At 45.1% G+C, this 21,774-nt stretch overlaps 1 protein-coding gene across 2 annotated transcripts in view; it reads right to left on the bottom strand.

The window, feature by feature from the left end:
* LOC139420328 (E3 ubiquitin-protein ligase MARCHF6-like) overlaps positions 1 to 21,774 on the bottom strand; it is a 35,364-nt gene that overhangs the window by 13,160 nt on the left and 430 nt on the right. The window contains exons 2-15 of one of the 2 annotated variants that reach the window (XM_071170310.1): positions 21,465 to 21,564; positions 18,385 to 18,458; positions 17,928 to 18,071; positions 6,878 to 6,950; positions 6,422 to 6,593; positions 6,142 to 6,334; positions 5,900 to 5,961; positions 5,752 to 5,784; positions 4,302 to 4,353; positions 4,121 to 4,179; positions 3,600 to 3,680; positions 3,132 to 3,200; positions 2,068 to 2,142; positions 315 to 449 (exon numbers count right to left, since the gene is read on the bottom strand). In XM_071170310.1, the coding sequence (XP_071026411.1) occupies positions 315 to 449; positions 2,068 to 2,142; positions 3,132 to 3,200; positions 3,600 to 3,680; positions 4,121 to 4,179; positions 4,302 to 4,353; positions 5,752 to 5,784; positions 5,900 to 5,961; positions 6,142 to 6,334; positions 6,422 to 6,593; positions 6,878 to 6,950; positions 17,928 to 18,071; positions 18,385 to 18,458; positions 21,465 to 21,564 (1,322 nt within the window). The remainder of the gene's footprint in view (positions 1 to 314; positions 450 to 2,067; positions 2,143 to 3,131; positions 3,201 to 3,599; positions 3,681 to 4,120; positions 4,180 to 4,301; positions 4,354 to 5,751; positions 5,785 to 5,899; positions 5,962 to 6,141; positions 6,335 to 6,421; positions 6,594 to 6,877; positions 6,951 to 17,927; positions 18,072 to 18,384; positions 18,459 to 21,464; positions 21,565 to 21,774) is intronic. The other variant, XM_071170311.1, reaches the window with a different exon arrangement.

The following is a 21,774-nucleotide window of genomic DNA, read 5'->3' as shown; positions in this document are numbered from 1 at the left end:
ACTAACAATGCAGTCAATGAGAAGGTCTCCAATGTCACCCTATATAGTGCACTACTTTATTTTTATAATAATAAATGTTTTAAGGGGTTTTATGTATTTTATTAAGATATGATAGTGACGAGGAGACAGGAAAGTTAGGAGAGTTTGCGAGTCAGAAGGGCAAGACTCGGATTCCAACCAATGCCTGAATCTGTTAGCACTAGGCTGTACGGTCCACAGAACTAATCCTATGGGCCCTGGTCAAAAGTACCACACTATGAAAGGGAAAAGGGTGTCATTTGGGTCTCAGCATAAGTGTGAGCCCTGTCCCCTACCTCTCTCAGTAGGAGGATGAAGGATGCGAAGTAGAAGACGTAGACCATTCCCACCAGCCAGTGGAGGAACATGGTGGTGCCTGGAGCAGATTTAAAACTCAGCTCTCTGTCCTTTAGAGACGCATCAAACATCTCCTGCAGAACAGATGGAAGAGAAATGTGTTTTTATTTAAGAAAGCAGGGAGGAGAGATAGAGCAATGTTTGATGATAAAAAAAGGAAAGAGGTAGAGAGAGACATGGGGGGAGAGAGGTAGAGAGAGACAGGGAGGTAGAGAGAGACAGGAAGGTAGAGAGAGACAGGGGGAGAGAGGTAGAGAGAGACAGGGAGGTAGAGAGAGACAGGGAGGTAGAGAGAGACAGGGGGAGAGAGGTAGAGAGAGACAGGGAGGTAGAGAGAGACAGGGAGGTAGAGAGAGACAGGGAGGAGAGAGGTAGAGAGAGACAGGGAGGTAGAGAGAGACAGGGGGAGAGAGGTAGAGAGAGACAGGGAGGTAGAGAGAGACAGGGAGGTAGAGAGAGACAGGGAGGTAGAGAGAGACAGGGAGGTAGAGAGAGACAGGGAGGTAGAGAGAGACATGGGGGGAGAGAGGTAGAGAGAGACAGGGAGGTAGAGAGAGACAGGGGGAGAGAGGTAGAGAGAGACAGGGGGAGAGAGGTAGAGAGAGACAGGGAGGTAGAGAGAGACAGGGGGAGAGAGGTAGAGAGAGACAGGGGGAGAGAGGTAGAGAGAGACAGGGAGGTAGAGAGAGACAGGGGGAGAGAGGTAGAGAGAGACAGGGGGAGAGAGGTAGAGAGAGACAGGGAGGTAGAGAGAGACAGGGAGGTAGAGAGAGACAGGGAGGTAGAGAGAGACATGGAGGTAGAGAGAGACATGGAGGTAGAGAGAGACAGGGAGGTAGAGAGAGACAGGGAGGTAGAGAGAGACAGGGAGGTAGAGAGAGACAGGGAGGTAGAGAGAGACAGGGAGGTAGAGAGAGACAGGGGGGAGAGAGGTAGAGAGAGACAGGGGTAGAGAGAGACAGGGAGGTAGAGAGAGACAGGGAGGTAGAGAGAGACAGGGAGGTAGAGAGAGACATGGAGGTAGAGAGAGACATGGAGGTAGAGAGAGACAGGGAGGTAGAGAGAGACAGGGAGGTAGAGAGAGACAGGGAGGTAGAGAGAGACAGGGAGGTAGAGAGAGACAGGGAGGTAGAGAGAGACAGGGGGGTAGAGAGAGACAGGGGGGAGAGAGGTAGAGAGAGACAGGGGGAGAGAGGTAGAGAGAGACGGGGAGGTAGAGAGAGACAGGGAGGTAGAGAGAGACAGGGAGGTAGAGAGAGACAGGGAGGTAGAGAGAGACAGGGAGGTAGAGAGAGACAGGGAGGTAGAGAGAGACAGGGAGGTAGAGAGAGACAGGGAGGTAGAGAGAGACAGGGGGGAGAGAGGTAGAGAGAGACAGGGGGAGAGAGGTAGAGAGAGACAGGGGGGAGAGAGGTAGAGAGAGACAGGGGGAGAGAGGTAGAGAGAGACAGGGGGAGAGAGGTAGAGAGAGACAGGGGGGAGAGAGGTAGAGAGAGACAGGGGGGAGAGAGGTAGAGAGAGACAGGGGGGGAGAGAGGTAGAGAGAGACAGGGGGGGGAGAGGTAGAGAGAGACAGGGGGGAGAGAGGTAGAGAGAGACAGGGGGGAGAGAGGTAGAGAGAGACAGGGGGGAGAGAGGTAGAGAGAGCAAGAAGAGAGACGGATTAGGAAGAAAGAAGAGGTATGTCTGTACTAAAGAGCAGATGTCGAGCCACCAGCCACAGATGAGGGGGAAAACTCCTATCTCCACGACGACCAGCAAAGAGACCTGGAACACACACACACCATGTTAAACACACACATGACAACAGGGACCATGCAGGAAAACACAGACAATTCATAAATCATTCATTGATGTCATAGGAAGATTTACAAGTGAACAAAACATTAAGAACACCTTCCTAATATTGAGTTGCACCCCTTTTTGCCCTCAGAACAGCCTGAATTTGTTGGGACATGAATTCTACAAGGTGTTGAAAGCATTCCACAGGGATGCTGGCCCAGTTGACTCCAATGTTGTGACACAGTTGTGTCAAGTTGGCTGGTGGACCATTCTTTGGGGCGGCAGCGTAGCCTAGTGGTTAGAGCGTTGGACTAGTTAGTAACCGAAAGGTTGCAAGATCGAATCCCGAGCTGACAAGGTACAACTTTGTAGTTCTGCCCCTGAACAAGGCAGTTAACCCACAGAGGTATGTCTGTACTAAAGAGCAGATGTCGAGGCCTGTTCCTGGATAGGGAGTTAGGGCCTTTAGGCCTGAAGGTCCATAGTTCCACTGTCCTTAAGTTAACCCGCAGTTAGCCGTCATTGAAAATAACAATTTGTTCTTAACTGACTTGCCTAGTTAAATAAAGGTAAAAAAATCAAATCTTGATAAACATGGGAAACTGTTGAGTGGGGAATAAAACAGCAGTGTTGCTGTTCTTGACACTAGGCGGTGCGCCTGGCACCTACTACCATACCCCTTTCAAAAGGCACTTCAATCTTTTCACCCTCTGAATGGTAAACATGCACAATCAATGTCTCAAAGCTTAAACATTCTTCTTTTACCCGTCTCCTCCCCTTCATCTACACTGATTGAAGTGGATTTAACAGGTCACATCAATAAGGAATCATAGTCTGTGTCATGGAAAGAGAAAGTGCGTTCCTAATGTTTTGTACGCTCAGTGTTTAATTTTATTAAGATTTACAGTAATAGATTTACAGTAATAGATTTACAGTAATAGATTTAAAGCCTAGATTTAAAACTGAAATGTTACCTTGACAACAATATAGCAGACCCCAAGTAGACGGCGGGACCTCTGGAACCTGACCAGAGCCGCAAACCCCTGAGAGACACCAGTTAAGAACAAACACAGGTTGACACGAGAACAAGAGTGAAATTCTAGAGTCAAGTTCAGGACAGGATCAACAGTCCACAGGAACGGGCAGTACAGTAATTATTTTCAGTGGAGTTATTTTGTGTTATAAGCAGTTATAGAAGGAAATATAGTTTTGAATGGTTTTTTTCTTCCCATCCCTGCTCCTCCTCCCAACATTATGACACCTTATTCAGTCTTCAAATCACTATTTAAAACGTTATAATAGGGCTTTGTCATCTGGACAGGCACGGAAAAGTAGATGGCTAACAATTCTCTCTTTCATTTCTTGAACACTGCGCACCCAGGTCTCCATGGTAACACTGCATGGTCACAGGAAGTGATCCCCATCAGTAGGCGGAAGGATACGTGACAGAGGATGAGCGTCATGGCCAGCAGGATGTACCCCACGATGGTCGTGATCAGGCCCTCGAAATGGGAAGCTTGAACCTAGAGAAGACACACATATTCAATATCATTCTGTGGTGGCAGAATTTGGGGTGAGCTGTTGTAACTTCTCCAGGGATATGTTCTGTGTTGGACTGTGATGTCATGCCTTTCATAGACTCCTGGTATGTCTGCAACCTAACACAAGGCCATTGCGCTCTGGGAATGGTTGCTTGTATAAAGAACTGTTGTGTAAACAATATGATAGTATTATTACCTCCCACTAAATAAGGGACATGGAACCATTTACTCTTCGAGTTCTTCCCTGTGAAATCAGAGATAGATCTCCCCTGCAGCTGATTGATTAAAGATTGTTCTATTACATAATTAAAATAGTCACTGTCTTAATCTTTGGATCAAATTTTCCACAAAAATTCCATATCATTATACCTCTAAGTTTTGCTCAGAAAGGCAGGAGAGGTATGACACAAACAGCTCCTTACATATTCCTCAAAGCCAAGTCCCACGACAGAGAAGTGACCAATGTGGTATGGACAGAACGCTGGAAGAGAGAACAAGAAGATATATCAAAGCTCCCAGGCTTATACTGAGCCCTACCACCGTACCAGGCTAGTTGGTTTTAAGAAGGGTATTACGCTAGAGAGTTTGTGTTCGAGTACTTACCGAACACCAGGATGAAGAGAGTGTTCAGAGACACAACCCAGAACACATGCTCCTGGAAGACGAGACAACGCAAAATGTCACGTCACTACTTTCTTGTGCTACTGCTTAGAAAACAAGACAACCCCTTCCTTCACTGCAATAACATCCCATATTAAGTCTGCTAAATCATACTCTATACCAGGTGTGTAAATATGACTCTATACCAGGTGTGTAAATATGACTCTATACCAGGTGTGTAAATATTACTCTATACCGGGTGTGTAAATATTACTCTATACCAGGTGTGTAAATATTACTCTATACCGGGTGTGTAAATATTACTCTATACCAGGTGTGTTAATCATACCCCATACCAGGTGTGTTAATCATTACTCTATACCAGGTGTGTTAATCATTACCCTATACCAGGTGTGTTAATCATACCCTATACCAGGTGTGTAAATATTACTCTATACCAGGTGTGTAAATATTACTCTATACCAGGTGTGTTAATATTACTCTATACCAGGTGTGTTAATCATACCCCATACCAGGTGTGTTAATCATACCCTATACCAGGTGTGTAAATATTACTTTATACCTGGTGTGTAAATATTACTCTATACCAGGTGTGTAAATATTACTCTATACCAGGTGTGTAAATATTACTCTATACCAGGTGTGTAAATATTACTCTATACCAGGTGTGTAAATATTACTTTATACCTGGTGTGTAAATATTACTCTATACCAGGTGTGTAAATATTACTCTATACCAGGTGTGTAAATATTACTCTATACCAGGGGTATTAATCATACCCCATACCAGGTGTGTTAATCATACCCTATACCAGGTGTGTAAATATTACTTTATACCTGGTGTGTAAATATTCCTCTATACCAGGTGTGTAAATATTACTCTATACCAGGTGTGTAAATATTACTTTATACCAGGTGTGTTAATCATACCCTATACCAGGTGTGTAAATATTACTTTATACCTGGTGTGTAAATATTACTCTATACCAGGTGTGTAAATATTACTCTATACCAGGTGTGTTAATATTACTCTATACCAGGTGTGTAAATATTACTCTATACCAGGTGTGTAAATATTACTTTATACCTGGTGTGTAAATATTACTCTATACCAGGTGTGTAAATATTACTCTATACCAGGTGTGTAAATATTACTCTATACCAGGTGTGTAAATATTACTCTATACCAGGTGTGTAAATATTACTTTATACCAGGTGTGTTAATCATACCCTATACCAGGTGTGTAAATATTACTTTACACCTGGTGTGTAAATATTACTCTATACCAGGTGTGTAAATATTACTCTATACCAGGTGTGTAAATATTACTCTATACCAGGTGTGTAAATATTACTCTATACCAGGTGTGTAAATATTACTTTATACCAGGTGTGTAAATATTACTCTATACCAGGTGTGTAAAATACTTACTAAGAACACCAAGGAGCCATCCAGTCCAAGCATCTGAGAGGTAGAGAGAGACATTACGAGGTGATCGATGTAGTCATGGAGAGTGTTGTGTCATGAAGTTGAGTCATGACAGATGTGTTGGAGATTGCTGAAACTAAACCAGTCTTACCCTCTCCCAGGTGAGCTCCTCTGCTGCTCTGTCCCATTCTAGAGCATTCCAGTTCATATCATCTACACATAGACAGAGAGACAGAAACAGAGAGATGTAGAAAGAGAGAAAGTGAGAGAGATAAAGATAAAGATAGAGATTGATCGAGTGAGAAAGAGATGGAGAGAAAGACATATTATATAACTTAGTATTGCCGTTGTCCTATGTTACACGTCAGCTGAGGGCTGGCCCTAGTCTCCTACCTTGAGCTCCATTGTTGGCGTCCGCATCTTCAGCCGCCGCCCCCTCTTCCTCATTGTCTAGTTCTGGCTCCTCCCCCTGTTCTGGGAGGCCGTCTGGGGGCTCTGGTTCTGCCTCGTTGTGAGCTGGAGGGGCGGCAGGAGCAGGGGGGGCTGCAGGGGGGTCATCAGCTGCTCCCTGACCTGCACCTGCAGCCTGTGGGAGGAATGTGGATGGAAGGGCTGTAAGTGTGTGTGAGATCTTGTGTGCGCATGTACGTGTTACTTTGTGTGCGTGTGTTACCTCGTTGGGCTGTTGTCCGGCTGCGTTGGGCTGGGGCTGCTGGTGGTGCTCCAGCCACAGTGGGGGACCACCATGGACAATCTGCTCTCTTAACCACACCAGGCTGATGAAAGCACACAGCGAACACGTCACCACGAAACAGCCCTGTAGACAGTCCGCCAGCAGGTTCTCTCTACCAGGAGGGGGAGGAGAGAAAGACAGATGAATGTTCTACAACACTGTGATTCAAAAAGGCATTCACATCTGAGTTCTTGTTGTAGGTTGGTAGGAATAATGCAACAATATCAAAAAGCTCTGAGAGCTTAAACAAGTGATGCCAGCAAGAGCAGTGTGAGGGTTTCTCTTTTTTATGATTACCTACAGTACTGGAAATGGAGAAAACATCTCATATGAGGAGGGGGTGAGGAGTTACAGAGTCTGATTGGCGAATGAGGAGGATACGACATCAGAACTCACGTGGAAAGCATGTCCAATGGCAGCGTCAGGAGCGAGCTCACGGAGCCGGTAAACAGACACTTGTAGATTCGACCTGAAGAGAAGAGAGAGACCGAGAGGAGCTATGGGCATCATCTCACCATTGGAGGAAACACTGAAGAGAGATGTATATAAAGTACCACAATCCAGTCTTGGTTAGGAGCACAGCTCCCTCTTAGAATCAATTGAACACCTAAAACATTAACTGACAACTGAAGCCAAATGTGTTTAGGTGGGGGCAGCCTAAGTAATTGTATGAGAAACCCTTGTTGTTAAGATATTTTATCAAGGTTTAAGATAAATGATTAAATAAATTCTACCCAGAAACTTAACCATTAGGGGTTAGAGGTTATGTAGCATGAACAAGGAGTAATTAAAAATAATAAACATAGCTCCAACTAGGTTGGAGGGGGGGAAGAGAGGAATGCATGTTTGTGCCTAACGAAAACAAAGAGGTTCCTTAACCTATGTTTGAACCGACCCGGCAAGAACTCTGTGGATATAAAATAAGACAGCGAGAGCCCCTCCAGGTTTTCCATATCTGGGGGGGACTGGGACTGTCTGCTAAGTGGTAATAAACTGTGGTGAGACTTCAGGAGATAATCCAGATATATTGTGTGTCATGTATGTGTGCTAGTGAGTTGGAATTAACTTTTGAAGCTGCTTTGTCCTGGTCGGAGAGGAGGAGGGACATTTTAAAACCTATGACATCATATGTAATATATAAACTGATGTACATGGTACTATGATCAGCGCTCTCGAGAATAAATGATTTAAAGTGATTTAAATTGAATTGGTTAATGAACACATATAGGAATTGTTAAATTCCTTTAACAATTGTAATCCTGAATGTTTTCCTCACAGTCCTAATAGAGTGGATAGTGTACAAACTACAGTAAGATGGCGCCGACAGATATGGTCGCCTCGCTTCCTTAGGAAACTACGCAGTATTTAGTTTTTTTTAATGTATTATTTCTTACATTGTTACCCCAGGAAATTTTAGGTCTAATTACATACAGCCGGGAAGAACTATTGGATATAAGAGTGACGTCAACTTACCAACATTACGATAAGAGTTACCGCTCTTATATCCAAAAGTTATTTCTGGCTGTATGTAATAACACAAAAAACATCCTGGGCTAATAATGTAAGAAATAACACACAACAACAAGAAATAACACAAAAAATACAGCAAAGTAGCTTAGAAGCTAGAAGCAGAGCTGCCATGTCTGTCGGCCCATCTTTTTAACAATGGTGTGCTTTATGACCATGCAGACGCCTCAGTGGTTGAGTAGGCTGTTTGGAGTGTTTATCCAACCGGATTGAAAAAATAAAAATGGTGCTGCCCTCCCCCCAAACGTGGCTTGCAAGGACTTAAGCAAGGACTTAAACCCGATCTAACATCTCCGGAGAGACCTGAAAATAGCTATGCAGCGACGCGCCCTATTCAACCTGATAGAGCTTGAGAGGATCTGCAGAGAAGAATGGGAGGAACTCCCCAAATACAGGTGTGCCAAGTTTGTAGCGTCATACCCAAGAAGGCTGTAATCGCTGCCAAAGGTGCTTCAAAGAGTAAAGGGTCTGAATACCTATGAAAAAAAAAAAAAAAAACGTTTTTGCTTTGTCATTATGGGGTGGTGTGTGTAGATTGATGAGAACATGCGGTTTGTTGCTAACCTTACTTTGCTACCTGCCAACTTCACCGTTTTTACTTTTTAATGACCGTTTTATATTTTTGCCCGCTCAACTTTTTCACCCCGGACGCTTTATCTCGACGTGGTTCATCAGGACCTCCAACAGCAGAAGCTAAGTAGTAACATTAACATTATGCCTTCTAATTGGAGTTGCTGTACTCACAATATACAGAAGAATGATTGCCTTATGGCGAGGTTGCTGTGCTGCAAGCCCAGCTTCAGACGCAATCGTTAGGCAAGGGTAATTTAAGTGTCAGAAAGGATGAAACAGCGTCTGTGCTGTACAGATAATAGTATAAATCCCCTCGCACAGTCCCCGCAGACGGACAATTTTCTCATGGCTTCTGGATGGAAATGCTGTAGGAATGCTCAACCGGTGTCGCTCATTCAGCTGACAGAAACTTTCAACCGGTTCTCCCCATTAAGCAGCGAGTCGGAGTCAGAGCCTTCTCTGGTCTCAACTCCTCCCGTTATGGGGTCTGAGACGCAGAAGACTCCCACCATTAGCTCTGACAAATTGAACACCCTGGTCATTAGCGACTCCATTACCCGTAGTATTACACTTCAAAATAACCATCCAGCGATCATACACTGTTTACCAAGGGGCAGGGCTATGGACGTTAAGGCTAATCTGAAGATGGTGCTGGCTAAGGCTAAAACTGGCGAGTGTAGAGTATAGGGATATTGTTATCCACATCGGCACCAATGATTTTAGGATGAAACAGTCAGAGGTCACCAAGCGCAACATAGCTTCAGCGTGTAAATCAGCTAGAAAGAGTAACTGTCGAGTAACTGTCTCTGGCCCCCTCCCAGTTAGGGGGAGTGATGAGCTCTACAGCAGAGTCTCACAGCTCAATCGCTGGTTGAAAACTGTTTTCTACCCCTCCCAAAATATATCATTTGTAGATAATTGGCTCTCTTTCTGGGAGTCAACTACAAACAGTACCAAGCCTGGCCTGCTGAGGAGTGACGGACTCCATCATAGCTGGAGGGGTGCTCTCATCTCATCTACGGACATAGACAGGGCTCTTACTCTCCTAGCTCCACAATGAGATTGGGTGCAGGCCAGGCAGCAGGCGGTTAGCCAGCTTAGTGTAGTCTGCCACTAGCACAGTCAGTGTAGTCAGCTCAGCTATCCCCATTGAGACCGTGTCTGTGCCTCGATCTAGGTTGGGCAAAACTAAACATGGCGGTGTTTGCCTTAGCAATCTCACTAGAATAAAGATCTCCTCCATTCCTGTTCTTATTGCAAGAGATTGTGATATCTCACATCTCAAAACAGGGCTACTTAATGTTAGATCCCTCACTTCCAAGGCAGTTATAGTCAATAAACTAATCACTGATCATAATCTTGATGTGATTGGCCTGACTGAAACATGGCTTAAACCTGATGAATTTTCCTGGTTACACTAGTGACCATATCCCCCGCATATCCCGCAAAGGCCGGAGGTGTTGCTAACATTTACGATAGCAAATTTCAATTTACAAAAAAAGAAATGACTGAGTTTGTCTTTTGAGCTTCTAGTCATGAAATCTATGCAGCCCACTCAATCACTTTATATAGCTACTGTTTACAGGCCTCCTGAGCCAAACACAGTGTTCCTCACTGAGTTCCTATCGGACCTATATTCATATGGAAAAGTCCACAGACCCACTCCAAAAGGCTATCGGAGCCATCATCGACTCAGTGGGTTTTGTCCAAAATGTCTCCGGACCTACTCACTGACACAGTCATACTCTGGACCTAGTTTTGTCCTGTTGAATACATTTTGTGAATCTTAATGTTTTTCTTCATAATCCTGGACAACCATTTTGTTACGTTTGCAATCGCAACAAATAATCTGCTCAGACCCCAACCAAGGATCATCAAAAGCTGTGCTATAAATTCTGAGACAACCCAAAGATTCCTAGATGCCCTTCCAGACTCCCTCCACCAACCCAAGGATGTCAGAGTACAAAGATCAGTTAATTAACCACCTAACTGAGGAACTCAACTTAACCTTGCATAATACCCTAGATGCAGTCGCACCCCTAAAAACAAAAAACATTTGTCATAAGAAACTAGCTCCCTGGTATACAGAAAATACCCGAGCTCTGAAGCAAGCTTCCAGAAAATTGGAACAGAAATGGCGCAACACCAAACTTGAAGTCTTCCGACTAGTTTGGAAAGACAGTACCGTGCAGTACCGAAGAGCCCTCACTGCTGCTCGATCATCCTATTTCTCCACCTTAATTGAGGAAAATAAGAAAATAAGAAATCTAAAATTTACTTTTGATACTGTTGCAAAGCTAACTGAAAAGCAGCATTCCCCAAGAGAGGATGGCTTTCACTTCAGCAGTGATAAATTCATGAACTTTGATGAAAAGATCATGGTCATTAGAAAGCAAACTACGGACTCCTCTTTAAATCTGCGTATTCCTCCAAAGCTCAGTTGTCCTGAGTCTGCAAAACACTGCCAGGACATAGGATCGAGGGAGACACTAAAGTTTTTTAGTATTATGTCTCGACACATTGATGAAAATAATCATGGCCTCTAAACCGTCAAGCTGCTTACTTGACCCTATTCCAACTAAACTACTGAAAGAGCTGTTTCCTGTGCTTGGCCCTCCTATGTTGAACATAATAACGGCTTTCTATCCACCGGATGTGTACCAAACTTACTAAAAGTGGCAGTAATAAAGCCTCTTGACAAAAGCCAAACCTTGACCCAGAAAATATAAACTATCGGCCTATATCGAATCTCACATTCCTCTCAAAAAAAATTGAAAAAGCTGTTGCGCAGCAACTCACTGCCTTCCTGAAGACAATATACAGTCACTGACGTGGTCTTCCTGTCTGGGTTGACGCCCCCCCTTGGGTTGTGCCGTGGCAGAGATCTTTGTGGGCTATACTCGGCCTTGTCTCAGGATAGTAGGTTGGTGGTTGAAGATATCCCTCTAGTGGTGTGGGGGCTGTGCTTTGGCAAAGTGGGTGCGGTTATATCCTGCCTGTTTGGCCCTGTCCGAGGGTATCATCGGATGGGGCCATAGTATTTATACTGTCTTATCCGGTGTCCTGTGTGAATTTAAGTATGCTCTCTATAATTCTCTCTTTCCTTCCTTCTCTCTCTCTCTCGGAGGACCTGAAACCTAGGACCATGCCTCAGGACTACCTGGCATGATGACTCCTTGTTGTCCCCAGTCCACCTGGCCGTGCTGCTGCTCCAGTTTCAACTGTTCTGCCTGCGGCTATGGATCCCTGACCTGTTCACTGTGATTACTATTATTTGACCATGCTGGTCATTTATGAACATTTGAACATCTTGGCCATGTTCTGTTATAATCTCCACCCGGCACAACCAGAAGAGGACTGGCCACCCCTCATAGCCTGGTTCCTCTCTAGGTTTCTTCCTAGGTTTTGGCCGTTCTAGGGAGTTTTTCCTAGCCACCGTGCTTCTACATCTGCATTGCTTGCTGTTTGGGGTTTTAGGCTGGGTCTCTGTACAGCACTTTGAGATATCAGCTGATGTAAGAAGGGATATATAAATTAATTTGATAGTCTGGCCCAGGAGTGTGAAGGTGAACGGAAAGGCACTGGAGCAACGACCCGGCCTTGCTGTCTCTGCCTGGCCGGTTCCCCTCTCTCCACTGGGATTCTCTGCCTGAGTCACAGGTGCTTTTCCATGCAGTGCCTGGGAGGGGTGTGTGACTTGAGTGAGTTGAGTCACTGATGTGATCTTCCTGTCCGGGTTGGCGCCCCCCCTTGGTTGCGTGCCGTGGGGGAGATCTTCGTGGGATATACTCGGCCTCGTCTCAGGATATTAAGTTGGTGATTGAAGATATCCCTCTAGTGATGTGGGAGCTGTGCTTTGGTAAAGTGGATGGGGTTATATCCTGCCTATTTGGCCCTGTCCGGGGGTATTATCAGACAGGGCCACACCGTTTCCCGACCCCTCCTGTCTCAGCCTCCAGTATTTATGCTGCAATAGTTTGTGTCGGGGGGCTAGGGTCAGTCAGTTATATCTGGAGTATTTCTCCTCTCTTATCCAGTGTGGATTTAAGTTCTCTCTCCCTCTCCTTCCCTACCCCTCAGGACTACCTGACCTGATGACTCCTCACTGTCCCCAGTCCACCTGGTCGTGCTGCTGCTCCAGTTTCAACTGTTCTGCCTGCTACTATGGAACCCTGACCTGTTCACTGGACGTGCTACCTGTCCCAGACCTGCTGTTTCAACTCTCTAGAGACAGCAGAAGCGGTAGAGATACTCTGAATGATCAGCTATTAAAAGCCAACTGACATTTACTCCTGAGGTGCTGACCTGTTGCACCCTGTACAATCACAGTGATTATTATTATTTGATCATGCTGGTCATCTATGAACACCGTGGCCATGTACTGTTATAATCTCCACCCGGCACTGCCACCCCTCAAAGCCTGGTTCCTCTCTAGGTTTCTTCCTAGGTTCCGGCCTTTCTAGGGAGTTTTTCCTAACCACCGTGCTTCTACACCTGCATTGCTTGCCGTTTGGGGTTTTAGGCTGGGTTTCCGTACAGCACTTTGTGACATCAGCTCATGTAAGAAGGGCTTTATAAAGAAATTTGATTGATTGTGATAAGTAAAACAATTCAAATAAAAGTAACAAAATAATTAAAGAGCAGCAGTAAATGAACAGTATTGGGGCTATATATACAGGGGGGTACCGGTACGGGGGGGGGGGGGTTGCAATGCAAATAGTCTTGGTAGCCATTTGATTAGCTGTTCAGGTGTCTTATGGCTTGGTAGAAGCTGTTTAGAAGCCTCTTGGACCTAGACTTGGCACTCCGTTACCGCTTGCTGTGCGGTAGCAGAGAGAATAGTCTATGACTGGGGTGGCTGGAGTGTTTGACAATTTTTAGGGCCTTCCTCTGACACCACCTGGTATAGAGGTCCTGGATGGCAGGTAGCTTTGCCCCAGTGATGTACTGGGCTGTAAGCACTACTCTCTGTAGTGCCTTGCGGTCGGAGGCCAAGCAGTTGCCGTACCAGGCAGTGATGCAACCAGTGCTCTCCACGGTACAGCTGTAGAACTTTGAGGATCTGAGGACCCATGCCAAATCTTTTCAGTCTCCTGGGGGGTAATAGGTTTTGTCGTGGCCTCTTCACGACTGCCTTTGGTGTGCTTGGACCATGATAGTTTGTCGGTGATGTGGACAACAAGGAATTCGAAGCTCTCAACCTGCTCCACTACAGCCCCGTGGATGAGAATGGGGGCGTGCTTCGTCCTCCTTTTCCTGTAGTCCACAATCAACTCCTTTGTCTTGATAACGTTGAGGGAAAGGTTGTTATACTGGCACCACACAGCACCAAATATGAGCAAATCAGTCATTCTATGCAGTGTTCTATTATATACTGAACAGTGGTCATTTAAATTCCATTTGAATAACCCTCAGTGTTCTATTATATAATGAACAGTGGTCAGTTAAATTCAATGTGTTTTATTGAGTAGAGGTGTGCATTTCAATTACAGGTTTTTGGAGAACATTTAGAAAACTTGAACAAGCGTCCTATGGACGGAGCAAACAGAATGCTAGGCCACTGATTTTTTTACCACCGTGGTATCGTTATTCTCCACGGAATCGTGATACTTGGCCTGGTATCGTATCGTTTGTAAAATGTTAGCATCGTGACAAGCCTAGTACAAATAATGAAACACACCAGTGGGATTTACCGAACTGGGAAATGACAGACTGTAATACAACGCTGGTCCACTTCTAATTCTCCTGATCCTGTAAAACCATAACACACTGAAACTTTACTTAGTGTGTGTGTGTGTACAGGTTCTTATGTGAGTGAATCAAATCAAATTTTATTTGTCACATACACATGGTTAGCAGATGTTAATGCGAGTGTAGCGAAATGCTTGTGCTTCTAGTTCCGACAATGCAGTAATAACAAGTAATCTAACTAACAATTCCAAAACTACTGTCTTGTACACAGTGTAAGGGGATAAAGAATATGTACATAAGGATATATGAATGAGTGATGGTACAGAGCAGCATAGGCAAGATACAGTAGATGGTATCGAGTACAGTATGTACAAATGAGATGAGTATGTAAACAAAGTGGCATAGTTTAAAGTGGCTAGTGATACATGTATTACATAAGGATACAGTCGATGATATAGAGTACAGTATATACGTATGCATATGAGATGAATAATGTAGGGTAAGTAACATTATATAAGGTAGCATTGTTTAAAGTGGCTAGTGATATATTTGCATCATTTCCCATCAATTCCCATTATTAAAGTGGCTGGAGTTGAGTCAGTGTCAGTGTGTTGGCAGCAGCCACTCAGTGTTAGTGGTGGCTGTTTAACAGTCTGATGGCCTTGAGATAGAAGCTGTTTTTCAGTCTCTCGGTCCCAGCTTTGATGCACCTGTACTGACCTCGCCTTCTGGATGATAGCGGGGTGAACAGGCAGTGGCTCGGGTGGTTGATGTCCTTGATGATCTTTATGGCCTTCCTGTGACATCGGGTGGTGTAGGTGTCCTGGAGGGCAGGTAGTTTGCCCCCGGTGATGCGTTGTGCAGACCTCACTACACTCTGGAGAGCCTTACGGTTGAGGGCGGTGCAGTTGCCATACCAGGCGGTGATACAGCCCGCCAGGATGCTCTCGATTGTGCATCTGTAGAAGTTTTTGAGTGCTTTTGGTGACAAGCCAAATTTCTTCAGCCTCCTGAGGTTGAAGAGGCGCTGCTGCGCCTTCTTCACGATGCTGTCTGTGTGAGTGGACCAATTCAGTTTGTCTGTGATGTGTATGCCGAGGAACTCAAAACTTGCTACCCTCTCCACTACTGTTCCATCGATGTGGATAGGGGGGTGTTCCCTCTGCTGTTTCCTGAAGTCCACAATCATCTCCTTAGTTTTGTTGACGTTGAGTGTGAGGTTATTTTCCTGACACCACACTCCGAGGGCCCTCACCTCCTCCCTGTAGGCCGTCTCGTCGTTGTTGGTAATCAAGCCTACCACTGTTGTGTCATCCGCAAACTTGATGATTGAGTTGGAGGCGTGCGTGGCCACGCAGTCGTGGGTGAACAGGGAGTACAGGAGAGGGCTCAGAACGCACCCTTGTGGGGCCCCAGTGTTGAGGATCAGCGGGGAGGAGATGTTGTTGCCTACCCTCACCACCTGGGGGCGGCCCGTCAGGAAGTCCAGTACCCAGTTGCACAGGGCGGGGTCGAGACCCAGGGTCTCGAGCTTGATGACGAGCTTGGAGGGTACTATGGTGTTGAATGCCGAGCTGTAGTCGATGAACAGCATTCTCACATAGGTATTCCTCTTGTCCAGATGGGTTAGAGCAGTGTGCAGTGTGGTTGAGATTGCATCGTCTGTGGACCTATTTGGGCGGTAAGCAAATTGGAGTGGGTCTAGGGTGTCAGGTAGGGTGGAGGTGATATGGTCCTTGACTAGTCTCTCAAAGCACTTCATGATGACGGATGTGAGTGCTACGGGGCGGTAGTCGTTTAGCTCAGTTACCTTAGCTTTCTTGGGAACAGGAACAATGGTGGCCCTCTTGAAGCATGTGGGAACAGCAGACTGGTATAGGGATTGATTGAATATGTCCGTAAACACACCGGCCAGCTGGTCTGCGCATGCTCTGAGGGCGCGGCTGGGGATGCCGTCTAGGCCTGCAGCCTTGCGAGGGTTAACACGTTTAAATGTCTTACTCACCTCGGCTGCAGTGAAGGAGAGACCGCATGTTTTTGTTGCAGGCCGTGTCAGTGGCACTGTATTGTCCTCAAAGCGGGCAAAAAAAGTTATTTAGTCTGCCTGGGAGCAAGACATCCTGGTCCGTGACTGGGCTGGATTTCTTCCTGTAGTCCGTGATTGACTGTAGACCCTGCCACATGCCTCTTGTGTCTGAGCCGTTGAATTGAGATTCTACTTTGTCTCTGTACTGGCGCTTAGCTTGTTTGATAGCCTTGCGGAGGGAATAGCTGCACTGTTTGTATTCGGTCATGTTACCAGACACCTTGCCCTGATTAAAAGCAGTGGTTCGCGCTTTCAGTTTCACACGAATGCTGCCATCAATCCACGGTTTCTGGTTAGGGAATGTTTTAATCGTTGCTATGGGAACGACATCTTCAACACACGTTCTAATGAACTCGCACACCGAATCAGCGTATTTGTCAATGTTGTTATCTGACGCAATACGAAACATCTCCCAGTCCACGTGATGGAAGCAGTCTTGGAGTGTGGAGTCAGCTTGGTCGGACCAGCGTTGGACAGACCTCAGCGTGGGAGCCTCTTGTTTTAGTTTCTGTCTGTAGGCAGGGATCAACAAAATGGAGTCGTGGTCAGCTTTTCCGAAAGGAGGGCGGGGCAGGGCCTTATATGCGTCGCGGAAGTTAGAGTAACAATGATCCAAGGTCTTTCCACCCCTGGTTGCGCAATCGATATGCTGATAAAATTTGGGGAGTCTTGTTTTCAGATTAGCCTTGTTAAAATCCCCAGCTACAATGAATGCAGCCTCCGGATAAATCGTTTCCAGTTTGCAGAGAGTTAAATAAAGTTTGTTCAGAGCCATCGATGTGTCTGCTTGGGGGGGGATATATACGGCTGTGATTATAATCGAAGAGAATTCTCTTGGTAGATAATGCGGTCTACATTTGATTGTGAGGAATTCTAAATCAGGTGAACAGAAGGATTTGAGTTCCTGTATGTTTCTTCCATCACACCATGTCACGTTGGCCATGAGGCATACGCCCCCGCCCCTCTTCTTTCTGTCAGCGCGATGCGTGGAGAAACCCGTTGGCTGCACCGCTTCGGATAGAGTCTCTCCAGTGAGCCATGTTTCAGTGAAGCAAAGGACGTTACAGTCTCTGATGTCCCTCTGGAATGCTACCCTTGCTCGGATTTCATCAACCTTGTTGTCAAGAGACTGGACATTGGCAAGAAGAATGCTAGGGAGTGGTGCGCGGTGTGCCCGTCTCCGGAGTCTGACCAGAAGACCGCCTCGTTTCCCTCTCTTTCGGAGTCGTTTTTTTGGGTCGCTGCATAGGATCCACTCCGTTGTCCTGTTTGTAAGGCAGAACACAGGGTCTGCGTCGCGAAAAACATATTCTTGGTCGTACTGATGGTGAGTTGACGCTGATCTTATATTCAGTAGTTCTTCTCGACTGTATGTAATGAAACCTAAGATGACCTGGGGTACTAATGTAAGAAATAACACGTAAAAAAACAAAAAACTGCATAGTTTCCTAGGAACGCGAAGCGAGGCGGCCATCTCTGTCAGCGCCGGAAGTCACGTGATACAGTACTTAAGAGTAAAGTGTTGACGCATTGGTGTGTGTATGTGTCCGCGTATGTCAGTCTACTCACATGCAGTGAGGGGGACCACCCCCAGCCATGCGAAGGCCACCAGTGTGTAGTGAAACCAGTATCGTATGGCCGTGCCCACACTGGTCAGCAGGCCAGCACAGATGTCCTGGATGGGCAGGCGGGGGGGCATGTCTGGGGAGTAAACTGGAGCACAGACAGCAGGGACAGAGAGAGAGGGATGAGACACTCCATGTTCAAAGTTACAAACTTAGTCAATAACTTAGACCGAATAATAAGGTTGAGAAATGACTTAAAAATAACAAAAAGTGTGTAGAACCTAAAAGGTTTTTTGGGTCTGTCCCAATAGGATGACCCTTTGAATAACCCTTTTGGGTTCCAATTAGAAAACAGGTTTCTAAGACTGTACTCAATGGCAGAGCTTCCCAGTCTGAAGTCATCCCCTTGTAACGGAGCACGTTTTTAAACTGACAGGTCAATGCCACGGACGGGTACTTACTTGGTGTGAAAGCAAATCTGTGCTTGCATAATTCACAGTACTCCTTTCTGCTGTGCTTCAGCCACTGGACCAAACTGTAAACAACAACAATAGTAAAAGAGGTGTGTTGTAGGGGAGGAACTAACATGTGCAAGTGCAGGCATGGAATACTGGCTTCCTCACTCAAGCAGGGCAATTCAGTTTAACTCACATGGGGCGATGTGTGGGTGGTATGTGGGGTGTGGTGCGTGTGAATGCGAGTGAGACAGAGAACAGCCCACACTGAACCGTCCACAAGACACTTTCATACATACATCTCAGTCCATTCATTCATAAGCCCACCATCCTATAATGCCTTCTATAAGACTGAGTATGACGCTTGCTACTGTAACCCTGAGCTGTCTAGTATTCGTGATTCTGTGGAACTAATTTGCACTGTAATGTGAATAAAATATTACGACACACACAAACAGCTAGTGCCCAGTTAGGCCTACATGTTAATAACACCATGAATTCTAAGTGTAACTAACTAAGCCTAGGTAACATGGTATCTATATGTCCAGCTTAATGAATAGTGTGTGAGTGACCAGTATTCTGACGCAACAGGGGCTATTAGAGATCAGTGACATAATAACAGAGGAGATATTGTGGCGGCAGGTAGCCTAGTGGTAAGAGCATTGGACTTGTAACCGAAAGGTTGCAAGATCGAATCCCCGAGCTGACAAGGTAAAAATCTGTCGTTCTGCCCCCTGAACAAGGCAGTTAACCTACTGTTACCTATTGTCATTGAAAATAGGAATTTGTTCTTAGCTGACTTGCATAGTTAAATAAAGTTAAAATATTCTCAGAAAGGGGATGATGTCAATGACACAGTACTTCTATACCCAGAGAAGCAGAGTGTGTTTGTGACATCACCTCATCACATTTCAAAACCTGGGCCTGCAGCAGTAAACCGTAGTTCAGGAGGCTGCTTATCAGCTTTTTCAACATTTAAAAAAAAATGTATTTGTAATAATGACAATTACAACAATACTGAATGAACACTTATTTTAACTTAATATAAAACATCAGTAAAACCAATTTAGCCTCAAATAAATAATGAAACATGTTCAATTTGGTTTAAATAATGCAAAAACAAAGTGTTGGAGAAGAAAGTAAAAGTGCTATGTAGGAAAGCTAACGTTTCAGTTCCTTGCTCAGAACATGAGAACATATGAAAGCTGGTGGTTCCTTTTAACATGAGTCTTCAATATTCCCAGGTAAGAAGTTTTAGGTTGTAGTTATTATAGGAATTATAGGACTATTTCCCTCTATACCATTTGTATTTAATTAACCGTTGACTATTGGATGTTCTTATAGTCACTTTAGCATTGCCAGTGTAACAGTATAGCTTCCGTCCCTCTCCTCGCTCCTCCCTGGGCTCGAACCAGCAACACAATGACAACAGCCACCACATCGAAGCAGCGTTACCCATGCAGAGCAAGGGAACAACCACCCCAAGGCTCAGAGCGAGTAGCGCGCGCTAACTAGCCAGCCATTTCACTTCGGTTACACGAGCCTCATCTCGGGAGTTGATAGGCTTGAAGTCATAAACAGCGCAATGCTTGACGCACAACGAAGAGCTGCTGGCAAAACACACGAGAGTGCTGTTTGAATGAATGTTTACACGCCTGCTTCTGCCTACCACCGCTCAGTCAGATACTTAGATACATGTATGCTCAGTCAGATTATATGCAACGCAGGACACGCTAGATAATATCTAGTAATATCATTAACCATGTGTAGTTAACTAGTGATTATGATTGATTGTTTTTTTATAAGTTTAATGCTAGCTAGCAACTTAACTTGGCTTACTGCATTTGCGTAACAGGCAGTCAGTCTCCTTGTGGAGTACAACGAGAGCGAGGCAGGTCGTTATTGCGTTGGACTAGTTAACTAAGGTTGCAAGATTGGATCCCCCGAGCTGACAATGTCAAAATCTGTCGTTCTGCCCCTGAACGAGGCAGTTAACCCACCGTTCCTAGGCCGTCATTGAAAATAGGAATGTGTTCTTAACTGACTTGCAAAGTTAAATAAAGATGAAATAAAAGGTGTGTAAAAAAAAAAAAAAAAAGGCAAATCGGAATCAAAAATACCGATTTCGATTGTTATGAAAACCTGAAATCGGCCCTAATTAATCGGCCATTCCGATTAATCGGTCGACCTCTACTGCTTATCATCAATAATCTGTAGCTAATAGCCTAAATGACAAATCAGCAACTTTCCTCAGTACCCCAGGTTCTAATTTTAATAACAATGTATGCTATTTTAGAAGCAACTAATTGTCATCCAAAAAGTGTAGCTAGGCCTAAAAGTTTTTATAATCTTCAGTTTGCTCCTCTGTTATGCCACCCTTGGTTGGAAAGTGAGATAGTGACAGTATTGTTATTCCTCTACTTCTGTATCCCGAACCAGCACACACTACCCAATAAATGTACCAGCAGCATGGCATTAACTACCCAGCTCTGAACAATGAACTACTGGGTTATGTAAGTCAATGATTGTGTCCTAGCTGTTGCCACACTGTGTGTGTGTGCGTAATGTAGAGTTACACTAGCAGGCCTGGAGGCTAAGCCTATCATTCTCACTCAATGGAAAAACACATAGTTATTTTAGACCTCAGTCTAAAATAGTCTCAATTACTGGCTGCTATCCTTTGCGTTATTTCAGCACACCCAGCTAATTGTTTTTCCTTTGTTAGACCCACACTGCAGAGAAACCAGCTGGGAAAGCAGACAAATGTAGGGTGGCCACTTGGACGCAGGCCAAAACCATCACCTCAGGACAGTCTTAGGTAAAAGCTAGGACCTATGCTATAGCTGTATATCAACATTAATGTTAGTCCCTCCTACTGACTCAAATGTTATTCTATGTCCATTATGTCTCTATTGCTAATACTTGGGGCTGGTGTGTGTGTGTGTGTGTGGGGGGGGGGGGGCTACATACAGTGGACTCCTGATAAGTAAAACAATCTTGAGGTCCCAATTCAATGACATTCTTTGTCATTGCTCCTGACGACTGCATACTCACAGTGTGATCAAGTCAGACAAATAGCCACTCACCATTCCTGATGAATGAACTTGATACTGCCGGTGCATACACAGGGGTGGTACAGGGGCTTGTCTGGGGTCCCCTCCGAACGACACACACGACATATATCTGCTACAAACAGACAAAGGATGAAGATATTAGTTCATTTGTTCAGAGAAACACCTTATTTTATTATCGATGGCTCATGTCACTGTTTGGGTGTCTGCCGAAGAAAAATGTGTTTGCAGCTGACGTTGGCAAGGTAAACTAACGTTACCCACAGTCTCAAACATGTGGTCTCTAATAGTAGTGTAAATCAGCTAACGTTAGCTGACGTTACAA

Source organism: Oncorhynchus clarkii, chromosome 11, assembly GCF_045791955.1.
Source record: "Oncorhynchus clarkii lewisi isolate Uvic-CL-2024 chromosome 11, UVic_Ocla_1.0, whole genome shotgun sequence".
In the NCBI taxonomy this organism is placed as follows: domain Eukaryota; kingdom Metazoa; phylum Chordata; class Actinopteri; order Salmoniformes; family Salmonidae; genus Oncorhynchus; species Oncorhynchus clarkii.
This window is presented reverse-complemented; position numbering and strand designations above follow the sequence as displayed.